Source organism: Melopsittacus undulatus (genome assembly GCF_012275295.1).
Source record: "Melopsittacus undulatus isolate bMelUnd1 chromosome 29 unlocalized genomic scaffold, bMelUnd1.mat.Z SUPER_29_unloc_1, whole genome shotgun sequence".
In the NCBI taxonomy this organism is placed as follows: Eukaryota; Metazoa; Chordata; class Aves; order Psittaciformes; family Psittaculidae; genus Melopsittacus; species Melopsittacus undulatus.
In genome coordinates, this window is record NW_022993941.1 from 218,995 (window position 1) to 233,019 (window position 14,025).

At 51.1% G+C, this 14,025-nt stretch overlaps 1 protein-coding gene across 1 annotated transcript in view; it reads left to right on the forward strand.

The window, feature by feature from the left end:
* Positions 1-14,025, forward strand: part of ATP2A1 (ATPase sarcoplasmic/endoplasmic reticulum Ca2+ transporting 1) — a 38,479-nt gene that overhangs the window by 9,394 nt on the left and 15,060 nt on the right. The window contains exons 9-14 of the mRNA XM_034073617.1: positions 1,493-1,659; positions 3,087-3,175; positions 4,216-4,318; positions 6,579-6,710; positions 9,194-9,319; positions 10,973-11,191. Of these exons, the coding sequence (XP_033929508.1) occupies positions 1,493-1,659; positions 3,087-3,175; positions 4,216-4,318; positions 6,579-6,710; positions 9,194-9,319; positions 10,973-11,191 (836 nt within the window). The remainder of the gene's footprint in view (positions 1-1,492; positions 1,660-3,086; positions 3,176-4,215; positions 4,319-6,578; positions 6,711-9,193; positions 9,320-10,972; positions 11,192-14,025) is intronic.

Here is a 14,025-nt window from a genome sequence, read left to right on the forward strand (position 1 = left end):
AATGGGGGAGGTTGAGTTGATAATGGGGGTCCTATGGGGGCATTGAGTCGATAATGGGGCTTCTATGGGGTCTTTGAGTCGATAATGGGGGATGTTGAGTTGATAATGGGGTGGGAATGGGGATAATGGGGATAATGGGGTAATGGGGATAATGGGGTAATGGGGTCCTGGATCAGAGGAGCCATCTACTACTTCAAGATAGCCGTGGCGCTGGCGGTGGCGGCCATTCCTGAGGGTGGGAATGGGGTAATGGGGTCCTATGGGGTGGGATATGGGGGTAATGGGGTGGGAATGGGGATAATGGGGTGGGAATGGAGTAATGGGGTGCTTGAGTCGATAATAGGGGTCCTATAGGGGCATTGAGTCCATAATGGGAGGCATTGAATTGATAATGGGGGACGTTGAGTTGATAATGGGGTTGTTAAGTCGATAATGGGGACATTGAGTTGATAATGGGGTTGTTGAGTCAATAATGGGGCAGGTTGACTTGATAATGGGGGTCCTATGGGGTCTTTGAGTCGATAATGGGGACATTGAGTTGATAATGGGGGAGGTTGAGTCGATAATGGGGGTCCTATGGGGGCAATGAGTCGATAATGGGGCTTCTATGGGGGCATTGAGTCGATAATGAGGGAGGTTGAGTTGATAATGGGGGTCCTATAGGGGCATTGAGTCGATAATGGGGTTGTTGAGTCGATAATGGGGGATGTTGGGTTGATAATGGGGGATGTTGGGTTGATAATGGGGGATGTTGAGTTGATAATGGGGGATGTTGGGTTGATAATGGGGGTCCTATGGGGTACTTGAGTTCCTGGTCCATTTGTGCCCATTTGTGCCTATTTTGTGCCCATTTCTGCCCATTCTGGGTCTATTTCTGCCCATTTGGGGTCCATTTTAGCCCTTTTTGGGTCTATTTCTGCCCATTTTGGGTCCATTCGTGCCCATTTCTGCCCATTTCTGCCCATTTTGGGTCCATTTTAGCCCTTTTTGGGTCTATTTGTGCCCATTTTGTGCCCATTTCTGCCCATTTTGGGTCTATTTGTGCCCATTTTGGGTCCATTCGTGCCCATTCCGTGCCCATTTCTGCCCATTTTGGGTCCATTTTAGCCCTTTTTGGGTCCATTTGTGCCCATTTTGGGTCTATTTGTGCCCATTTCTGCCCATTTTGTGCCCATTTCTGCCCATTTTGTGTCTATTTCTGCCCATTTTGTGTCTATTTCTGCCCATTTTGGGTCTATTTCTGCCCATTTTGTGTCTATTTCTGCCCATTTTGTGCCCATTTCTGCCCATTTTGTGTCTATTTCTGCCCATTTTGTGTCTATTTCTGCCCATTTTGGGTCCATTTGTGTCTTTCTGCCCATTTTGTGTCTATTTCTGCCCATTTTGTGTCTATTTCTGCCCATTTTGGGTCCATTTGTGCCCATTTCGTGCCCATTTTGGGTCTATTTCTGCCCATTTTGGGTCTATTCAAGCCCTCCTTCCCCTCCCCCAGGCCTCCCTGCTGTCATCACCACCTGCCTGGCCCTGGGCACACGCCGCATGGCCAAGAAGAACGCCATAGTCAGGAGCCTGCCCTCGGTGGAGACCTTGGGATGTACATCAGTCATCTGCTCCGACAAGACTGGCACCCTGACCACCAACCAGATGTCTGTCTGCAAGGTGGGCACTGCTTTATACTGCTTTATACTGCTTTATACTGGTTTATACTGGGGGCACTGGGGGACATTGGGTGTGTTGGGGCCATTGGGCTGCACCTCAGTCATCTGCTCCGACAAGACTGGCACCCTGACCACCAACCAGATGTCTGTCTGCAAGGTGGGCACTGCTTTATACTGGTTTATACTGGTTTATACTGGTTTATACTGGTTTATACTGGGGGCACTGGGGACATTGGGCTGCACCTCAGTCATCTGCTCCGACAAGACTGGCACCCTGACCACCAACCAGATGTCTGTCTGCAAGGTGGGCACTGCTTTATACTGGTTTATACTGGTTTATACTGGTTTATACTGGTTTATACTGGTTTACACTGGTTTATACTGGTTTATACTGGGGGCACTGGGGGGCACTGGGGCCATTGGGCTGCACCTCAGTCATCTGCTCCGACAAGACTGGCACCCTGACCACCAACCAGATGTCTGTCTGCAAGGTGGGCACTGGTTTATACTGGTTTATACTGGTTTATACTGGGGGCACTGGGGGCACTGGGGACACTGGGGGACATTGACTTACATTGGGTGTCACTGGGGCCATTGGGTGTGTTGGGTGTCATTGGGTGCCATTGAGTCCTTTAGGTGCCATTGGGTGCCATTGAGTGTCATTGGGGCCATTGGGTGCCATTGACTTCCATTGGGGGTCATTGGGGCCATTGGGTGCCATTGACTTCCATTGGGTGTCATGGGGGCCACTGGGGGCCATTGAGTTCCATTGAGTTCCACTGGGTGCCACTGGGGGCTATTGGGTGTGTTGGGTGCCATTGGGTGCCATTGGGGGCCATTGGGTGCCATTGAGTGCCATAGAGTCCTTTAGGTGCCATTGGGTGCCATTGGGTGTGTTGGGTGCCATTGAGTGCCATTGAGTGTCATTGGGTGCCATTGGGGCCATTGGGTGTGTTGGGTGCCATTGGGTCCCTTAGGTCCCATTGGGTGCCATTGGGTGTCATTGACTTCCATTGGGGGATATTGAGTGTCATTGGGTGCCAGTGGGTGCCATTGGGTGTGTTGGGTGCCATTGGGTGCCATAGAGTCCCTTAGGTGCCATTGGGTGTGTTGGGTGCCATTGGGTTCCATTGAGTCCTATTGGGTTCCATGGGGTCCCATTGGTCTCCATTGAGTCCCATTGTGTTCCATGGGGTCCCATTGAGTCCCATTGGGTTCCATGGGGTCCCATTGGTCTCCATTGAGTCCCATTGTGTTCCATGGGGTCCCATTGAGTCCCATTGAGTCCCATGGGGTCCCATTGGTCTCCATTGAGTCCCATTGTGTTCCATGGGGTCCCATTGAGTCCCATTGGGTTCCATGGGGTCCCATTGGTCTCCATTGAGTCCCATTGAGTTCCATGGGGTCCCACTGTCCCTGCCCCCCCAGATGTTCATTGTGGACAAGGTGGATGGTGACGTCTGCTCCCTCAATGAGTTCTCCATCACCGGCTCCACCTACGCACCCGAGGGCGAAGTGTCAGTGCTGCCATCCCATAATACCCCTGCACACCCCATAATAACCCATAGGAACCCATAGACACCCCATAATACCCCATATACACCCCATAATAACCCATAGGAACCCATAGACACCCCATAATACCCCATATACACCCCATAATAACCCATAGGAACCCATATACACCCCATAATAACCCATATACACCCCATAATATCCCATAATAACCCATATACAGCCCATAATACCCCATATACACCCCATAATAACCCAGAATACCCATAATAACCTATATACACCCCATATTACCCTATGATACCCCATAATAACCCCTATCACCACTTATTACCCCATAATAGCCCATATTGCCCCATAATACCCCATGACATCCCATAATACCCCATATTCCCCCATATATCCCCATATCACCCCATCATAACCCATAATACCCCCATTACCCCCTATTACCTCCATTACCCCCCGTTACCCCTTATTACCCCATAATACTCCCTATTACTCCATTACCCCCTATTACCCCATAATGCCCTCTATTGCCCCATAATACTCCTTATTACAACCATTGCCCCCTATTACCCCCATGACCCCATAATACCCCTATATTACCCCTATTACCCCCATTACCCCATAATACCCCCTATTGCCCCCCATCACCCCCTATTACCCCCATTACCCCCATTACCCCATTACCCCTATTACCCCCATTACCCCCTATTACCCCATAACACCCCCTATTATGCCCCATTACCCCATAACACCCTCTATTGCCCCCCATCACCCCCTATTACCCCCATTACCCCCCATTACCCAATAATACCCCCTATTGCCCCCCATCACCCCCTATTACCCCCATTACCCCATAATGCCCATATTACCCCTATTACCCCATAATGCCCCCATTACCCCCTTATTACCCCCATTACCCCCTATTATCCCCCATTACCCCCATTACCCCATTACCCCATTACCCCCATTGACCCCATTACCCCATTACCCCATTCCCCCCCCCATGTGACCGCTGCCATCCCATAATACCCAGGCTGAAGCAGGACCGGCCGGTCAAGGCAGGACAGTTCGATGGGTTGGTGGAGCTGGCGACGATCTGTGCCCTGTGCAATGACTCATCCCTGGACTACAATGAGGTCAGTGCCCCATAGACTGACCCATAGACTGACCCATAGACTGACCCATAGACTGACCCACACACCCCATAGACTGACCCATAGACTGACCCATAGACTGACCCATACACACCCCATAGACTGACCCATAGACTGACCCATAGACTGACCCATAGATTGACCCATAGATTGACCCATAGATTGACCCATAGACTGACCCATAGACTGACCCACACCTGCCCCATAGACTGACCCATAGACTGACCCATAGATTGACCCATAGATTGACCCATAGACTGACCCATAGACTGACCCATAGATTGACCCATAGATTGACCCATAGACTGACCCATAGACTGACCCATAGATTGACCCATAGACTGACACACACACCCCATAGACTGACCCATAGACTGACCCACACCTGCCCCATAGACTGACCCACACACCCCATAGACTGACCCATAGACTGACCCATAGACTGACCCATACACCCCATAGACTGACCCATAGATTGACCCATAGACTGACCCACACACCCCATAGACTGACCCATAGACTGACCCATAGACTGACCCATAGACTGACCCATAGACTGACCCATACACCCCATAGACTGACCCATAGACTGACCCATAGACTGACCCACACACCCCATAGACTGACCCATAGATTGACCCATAGACTGACCCATAGATTGACCCATAGACTGACCCATAGAGTGACCCATAGACTGACACACACCTGCCCCATAGATTGACCCATAGACTGACCCATAGACTGACCCACACACCCCATAGACTGACCCATAGATTGACCCATAGACTGACCCATAGATTGACCCATAGACTGACCCATAGAGTGACCCATAGACTGACACACACCTGCCCCATAGATTGACCCATAGACTGACCCATAGACTGACCCACACACCCCATAGACTGACCCATAGACTGACCCATAGATTGACCCATACACACCCCATAGGCTAATACACACACCCCATAGACTGACCCATAGATTGACCCATAGATTGACCCATAGACTGACCCATAGATTGACCCATAGACTGACCCATAGAGTGACCCATAGATTGACCCATAGACTGACCCATAGACTGACCCATAGACTGACCCATACACACCCCATAGACTGACCCACACACCCCATAGACTGACCCATAGATTGACCCATAGACTGACACATAGACTGACCCATAGACTGACCCATAGATTGACCCACACCTGCCCCATAGACTGACACATACACCCCATAGATTGACCCATAGATTGACCCACACACTGCCCCATAGACTGACACATACACCCCATAGACTGACACATAGACTGACCCACACCTGCCCCATAGACTGACCCACACCTGCCCCATAGATTGACCCATAGATTGACCCACACCTGCCCCATAGACTGACCCATAGATTGACCCACACCTGCCCTATAGACTGACTCATAGACTGACCCATAGACTGACCCACACCTGCCCCATACACACCCCATACATTGACCCACATGCACCCCATAGACTGACCCATAGATTCACCCACACCTGCCCCATAGACTGACCCACATGCGCCCCATACATTGACCCACACACGCCCCATAGACTGACCCATACATTGACCCACACACGCCCCATAGACTGACCCATAGACTGACCCACACACACCCCATAGACTGACCCATAGATTGACCCACACACGCCCCATAGACTGACCCATAGATTGACCCACACACACCCCATAGACTGACCCATACATTGACCCACACACGCCCCATAGACTGACCCATAGATTGACCCACACACGCCCCATAGACTGACCCATAGATTGACCCACACACACCCCATAGACTGACCCATACATTGACCCACACACACCCCATAGACTGACCCATAGATTGACCCACACACGCCCCATAGACTGACCCATACATTGACCCACACACGCCCCATAGACTGACCCATACATTGACCCACACACGCCCCATAGACTGACCCATAGATTGACCCACACACGCCCCATAGACTGACCCATAGATTGACCCACACACGCCCCATAGACTGACCCATAGATTGACCCACACACACCCCATAGACTGCCCCATAGATTGACCCACACACACCCCATAGACTGACCCATACATTGACCCACACACGCCCCATAGACTGACCCATAGATTGACCCACACACACCCCATAGACTGACCCACACCTGCCCCACATCTCCCCCCCCCTGCCCCACTGACATCCCATAATGCCCCAGTCCAAGGGGGTGTATGAGAAGGTCGGGGAGGCCACAGAGACAGCTCTGACCTGCCTGGTGGAGAAGATGAACGTGTTCAACACGGACGTCAGGGGCTTGTCCAAGGTGGAGAGAGCCAATGCCTGCAATGGGGTGAGTCATACATGGAGCCCTATAGAGACCCTATAGAGACCCTATAGAGACCCTATAGAGACCCTATAGGGATACATGGGGACACATAGAGACCCTATAGAGATACATAGAAACCCATAGAGATCCCATAGGGACACATAGAGACACATAGAGACACACAGAGACACATAGAGACCCATAGAGACACATAGAGACACATAGAGACACATAGAGACACATAGAGATACATAGAGACACATAGAGACACATAGAGACACATAGAGATCCATAGGGAACCATAGAGACACATAGAGACCCTATAGAGATACATAGAGATACATAGGGACACATAGAGATACATAGAGACACATAGAGACACATAGAGATCCATAGGGAACCATAGAGATGCATAGGGACCCCATAGCAACCCATAGAAACCCATAGAGATCCCATAGAGATACCATAGAGACCCATAGGAACCCCATAGAGATCTATAGAGACCCATAGAGATCTATAGAGACCCATAGAGATTCATAGAGACCCATAGAGATACATAGAGATACATAGGGAACCATAGATACCTCACAGGGACCCATAGAGATTCATAGAGACCCATAGAGACCATAGAAACCCCAAGAGCCCTATAGGAATCCTATAGGACCCTATAGCAGCCTTATAGAACCCTATAGGAGCCCTATAGAACCCTATAGGAACTCTATAGGAGTCCTATAGAGCCCTATACAACCCTATAGAACCCTATAGGAGCCTTATGGAACCCTATAGATTGATCCCATTGGGTGCCATAGATCCCATTACCCCCATTACCCCATTGACCCCCATTACCCCATTGACCCCATTACACCATTCCCCCCATTCCCCCATTACCCCCATTCCCCCCATTCCCCCATTACCCCCATTACCCCCATTCCCATTACCCCATTACCCCCATTACCCCATTACCCCCATTACCCCCATTACCCCATAGACCCCATTACTCCCATTGATTCTATAGCCCCCATTGCCCCCACAGACCCCACAGACCCTATAGCCCCCATTGCCCCCACAGACCCCACAGACCCTATAGCCCCCATAGACCCCACAGACCCTATAGCCCCCATTGACCCCACAGACCCTATAGACCCTATAGCCCCCATTGCCCCCACAGACCCCACAGACCCCATAGACCCCATAGACCCTATAGCCCCCATTGCCCCCATAGACCCCACAGACCCCATTGACCCCACAGACCCTATAGCCCCCATTGACCCCACAGACCCTATAGCCCCCATTGCCCCCACAGACCCCCTAGACCCCACAGACCCCACAGACCCTATAGCCCCCATTGCCCCCACAGACCCTATAGCCCCCATAGCCCCCACAGACCCCACAGACCCTATAGCCCCCATTGCCCCCACAGCCCCCACAGACCCTATAGCCCCCATTGCCCCCACAGACCCCACAGACCCTATAGCCCCCATTGCCCCCACAGACCCCACAGACCCTATAGCCCCCATTGCCCCCACAGACCCCACAGACCCTATAGACCCCACAGACCCTATAGACCCCACAGACCCCATAGCCCCCATTGCCCCCACAGACCCCACAGACCCCACAGACCCCATTGCCCCCACAGACCCCACAGACCCTATAGCCCCCATTGCCCCCACAGACCCCATAGCCCCCATTGCCCCCACAGACCCCACAGACCCCACAGACCCTATAGCCCCCATTGCCCCCACAGACCCCACAGACCCTATAGACCCCACTGACCCTATAGCCCCCATTGCCCCCACAGACCCTATAGCCCCCATTGCCCCCATGACCCCACAGACCCCATAGCCCCCATTACCCCCATAGACCCCACAGACCCCACAGACCCTATAGCCCCCATTGCCCCCACAGACCCCACAGACCCTATAGCCCCCATAGCCCCCACAGACCCCACAGACCCTATAGCCCCCATTGCCCCATAGACCCCACAGACCCTATAGCCCCCATAGACCCCATAGACCCCACAGACCCTATAGCCCCCACAGACCCCACAGACCCCATAGCCCCCATAGCCCCCACAGACCCCACAGACCCTATAGCCCCCATAGCCCCCATTGCCCCCACAGACCCCACAGACCCCACAGACCCCACAGACCCCACAGACCCCACAGACCCCATAGCCCCCATAGCCCCCACAGACCCCACAGACCCTATAGCCCCCATAGACCCCACAGACCCCATAGCCCCCATAGCCCCCACAGACCCCACAGACCCTATAGCCCCCATAGCCCCCATTGCCCCCACAGACCCCACAGACCCCACAGACCCCACAGACCCCACAGACCCTATAGCCCCCATAGCCCCCATTGCCCCCACAGACCCCACAGACCCCACAGACCCTATAGCCCCCATAGCCCCCATTGCCCCCACAGACCCCACAGACCCCACAGACCCTATAGCCCCCATTACCCCACAGACCCCACAGACCCCATTGACCCCATTACCCCCCTCAGGTGATCAAGCAGCTGATGAAGAAGGAGTTCACCCTGGAGTTCTCTCGGGACAGGAAGTCCATGTCTGTTTACTGCTCCCCAGCCAAGGCCTCACGTGCAGCCGTGGGCAACAAGATGTTCGTCAAGGTGGGACCCGCATCCCATAATACCCCATATATCCCATATAACCCATACCCCATATGTCCCATATCCCATATACCCCATATATCCCATATAACCCATACCCCATATGTCCCATATCCCATATATTCTGTATACCCCTTATCCCATATATTCCATACACCATATATCCCATAATATCCCATATCCAATATATCCCATATGTCCCATATATGCTGTATCCCATATATCCTATATATGCCATATCTCCTGTATATCCTATATTCTATATCCCATATATCTTATATATCCCATATATCCTATAATATGCCATATTCCATATATCTCATATATATTATATATCCCATATATCCCATATATGCCATATCCCATATATCCCATATATCCTATATCCCATAATGTCCCATATATCACATATACCCCATAATATCCCATATTCTATATATCCCATATATTCCATAATATGCCATATTCCATATATTCCATGTATCCCATATATCCCATATATCCTATATATCCCATATATTCTATATATTCTATATATCCCATATCCCCTATATCCTATATACCCCATATATCCCATATATCCCCCATATATCCCATACCCTATATCACCTATATCCCCTATATCCCATACCCTCTATACCCTATATCCCCTATATCCCCTATAGGGCGCCCCCGAGGGCGTCATTGACCGCTGCAGCTACGTGCGCGTGGGCACGGCGCGGGTCCCGCTGAGCGCCCCATATATCCCATACCCTATACCCCATATAACCTATACCCTATATCCCATATACCCTATATAACCCTATACCCTATATCCCCTATAGGGCGCCCCGGAGGGCGTCATTGACCGCTGCAGCTACGTGTGCGTGGGCACGGCGCGGGTCCCGCTGAGCGCCCCATATACCCCATATCCCCTATACCCCCCATACCCCATATACCCCATATACCCCATATACCCCATATAACCCATATATATCATACCCTATATCCCCTATAGGGCGCCCCCGAGGGTGTCATTGACCGCTGCAGCTACGTGCGCGTGGGCACGGCGCGGGTCCCGCTGAGCGCCCCATATACCCCATATATCCCATATCCCCTATATCCCATATAACCCATACCCTATACCCCCTATACCCCATATAACCCATATATATCATACCCTATATCCCCTATAGGGTGCCCCGGAGGGTGTCATTGACCGCTGCAGCTACGTGCGCGTGGGCACGGCGCGGGTCCCGCTGAGCGCCCCATATATCCCATACCCTATACCCCATATAACCTATACCCTATATCCCATATACCCTATATAACCCTATACCCTATATCCCCTATAGGGCGCCCCCGAGGGCGTCATTGACCGCTGCAGCTACGTGCGCGTGGGCACGGCGCGGGTCCCGCTGAGCGCCCCATATACCCCATATATCCCATATCCCCTATATCCCATATAACCCATATATACCATACCCTATATACCCTATATCCCCTATAGGGTGCCCCGGAGGGTGTGATTGACCGCTGCAGCTACGTGCGCGTGGGCACGGCGCGGGTCCCGCTGAGCGCCCCATATACCCCATATATCCCATATATCCCATATCCCCTATATCCCATATAACCCATATATACCATACCCTATATACCCTATATCCCCTATAGGGTGCCCCGGAGGGTGTCATTGACCGCTGCAGCTACGTGCGCGTGGGCACGGCGCGGGTCCCGCTGAGCGCCGCGGTCAAGGAGCGCATCCTGACCCTAATCAAGGAGTGGGGCACGGGCAGGGACACCCTGAGGTGCCTGGCGCTGGCCACAAGGGACACCCCCCCCAAGAGGGAGGACATGGTGCTGGAGGACTCGGCCAAGTTCATTGACTATGAGGTATGGGGCATATAGGGATGTATGGGGTTATAAGGGGTCCTAATAGGGAGATATGGGGTTATAAGGGGTCCTATAGGGAGATATGGGGTTATAAGGGGTCCTAATAGGGAGATATGGGGTTATAAGGGGTCCTATAGGGAGATATGGGGTTATAAGGGGTCCTAATAGGGAGATATGGGGTTATAAGGGGTCCTATAGGGAGATATGGGGTTATAAGGGGTCCTAATAGGGAGATATGGGGTTATAAGGGGTCCTATAGGGAGATATGGGGTTATAAGGGGTCCTAATAGGGAGATATGGGGCTGACAGAGGGGGATATGGGGATATGGACCCATATGGGACATAGGTATCCATGTATGGGTGGGGTTGGGTCATCAATGAGGACATGGTGCTGGAGGACTCGGCCAAGTTCGTTGACTATGAGGTATGGGGCATATAGGGATGTATGGGGGTCCTATAGGGATATATGGAGCTATAGACCCGTATGGGACATAGAGATCCATGTATGGGTGGGATTGGGTCACAATGAGGACATGGTGCTGGAGGACTCGGCCAAGTTCATTGACTATGAGGTATGGGGCATATAGGGATGTATGGGGGTCCTATAGGGTTATATGGGGGTCCTATAGGGGGATATGGGGATATGGACCCATATCAACCATAGATATCCATGTATTGATGGGTTTTGGGTCATCAATGGGATGTTGGTGCTGGAGGACTCGGCCAAGTTCATTGACTATGAGGTATGGGGCATATAGGGATGTATGGGGGTCCTATAGGGAGATATGGGGGTCCTATAGGGGGATATGGGGCTATAGACCCATGTGGGACATAGACATATATTGGTGGGGTTGGGTCATCAATGAGGACATGGTGCTGGAGGACTCGGCCAAGTTCATTGACTATGAGGTATGGGGCATATAGGGATGTATAGGGGTCCTATAGGGAGATATGGGGGTCCTATAGGGGGATATGGGGCTATAGACCCATGTGGGACATAGACATATATTGGTGGGGTTGGGTCATCAATGAGGACATGGTGCTGGAGGACTCGGCCAAGTTCGTGGACTATGAGGTATGGGGCATATAGGGATGTATGGGGGTCCTATAGGGATATATGGGGGTCCTATAGGGAGATATGGGGCTATGGGGGTCCTATAGGGAGATATGGGGGTCCTACAGGGAGATATGGGGATATGGGGGTCCCACAGGGAGATATGGGGCTGACATAGGGAGATATGGGGATATGGGGGTCCCATAGGTAGATATGGGGCTGACATAGGGGCATATAGGGATATCGACCATAGACAGACATATACTGGTGGGGTTGGGTCATCAATGAGGACATGGTGCTGGAGGACTCGGCCAAGTTCGTTGACTATGAGGTATGGGGCATATAGGGAGATATGGGGGTCCTATAGGGTTATATGGGGATATGGGGGTCCTATAGGGAGATATATGGGGGTCCTATAGGGAGATATGGGGATATGGACCCCTATGGAACATAGGTATCCATGTATGGGTGGGTTTGGGTCGTCAATGATGGTTGATGGCATCTCAATGGTGTCTTGGTGCTGGAGGACTCGGCCAAGTTCGTTGACTATGAGGTATGGGTCATATAGGGAGATGTGGGGGTCCTATAGGGAGATATGGGGGTCCTATAGAGAGATATGGGGGTATAGACCCGTATGGGACATAGAGATCCATGTATTGGTGGGGTTGGGTCATCAATGAGGACATGGTGCTGGAGGACTCGGCCAAGTTCGTGGACTATGAGGTATGGGTCCTATAGGGGGATATAGGGTTATAAGGGGTCCTATAGGGAGATATGGGGCTGCCATAGGGCGATATGGGGATATGGACCCATATGGGACATAGATATCCATGTATTGATGGTTTTTGGATCTTCAACGATGTTTGATGCCATCTCAATGGGGTTTTGATGCCACATCGACCATAGATATCCATATATTAATGGGTTATGGGTCTTCAATGATGGTTGTTGCCATCTCAATGGGGTTCTTGGTGCCATATATACCACATATATCCATCTATTGATGGTTTTTGGGTCTTCAATGATGGTTGATGCCATCCCTATGGGGTTTTGGTGCCATATGGACCATAGATACCATGATATTAATGAGCTTTGGGTCTTCAACGATGGTTGATGCCATCTCAATGGGGTTTTGATGCCATATCAACCATATATATCCATATATTAATGGGTTTTGGGTCATCAACAATGGTTGATGCCACCTCAATGGGATTTTGGACCCACATCAACCATAGACACCCATCTATTGATGGATTTGGGTCTTCAATGGGGACTTAGATCCATATGGACCATAGATATCCATCTATTGATGGATTTGGGTCATCAATGATGATTGATGCCATCTCAATGGGGTTTTGGTGCCGTATATACCATATATATCCATATATTAATTGCTTTGGGGTCATCAATGACGGTTGACACCATCTCAGTGGGGTTTTGGTGCCGTATCAACCATAGACACCCATCTATTGATGGATTTGGGGTCATCAATGATGATTGATGCCATCTCAATGGGGTTTTGGTGCCATATATACCATATATATCCATATATTAATTGCTTTGGGGTCATCAATGATGGTTGACACCATCTCAGTGGGGTTTTGGTGCCGTATCAACCATAGACACCCATCTATTGATGGATTTGGGGTCATCAATGATGGTTGACACCATCTCAATGAGGTTTTGGTGCTGTATCAACCATAGACACCCATCTATTGATGGATTTGGGGTCATCAATGATGATTGACACCATCTCAATGGGGTTTTGATGCCATATCAA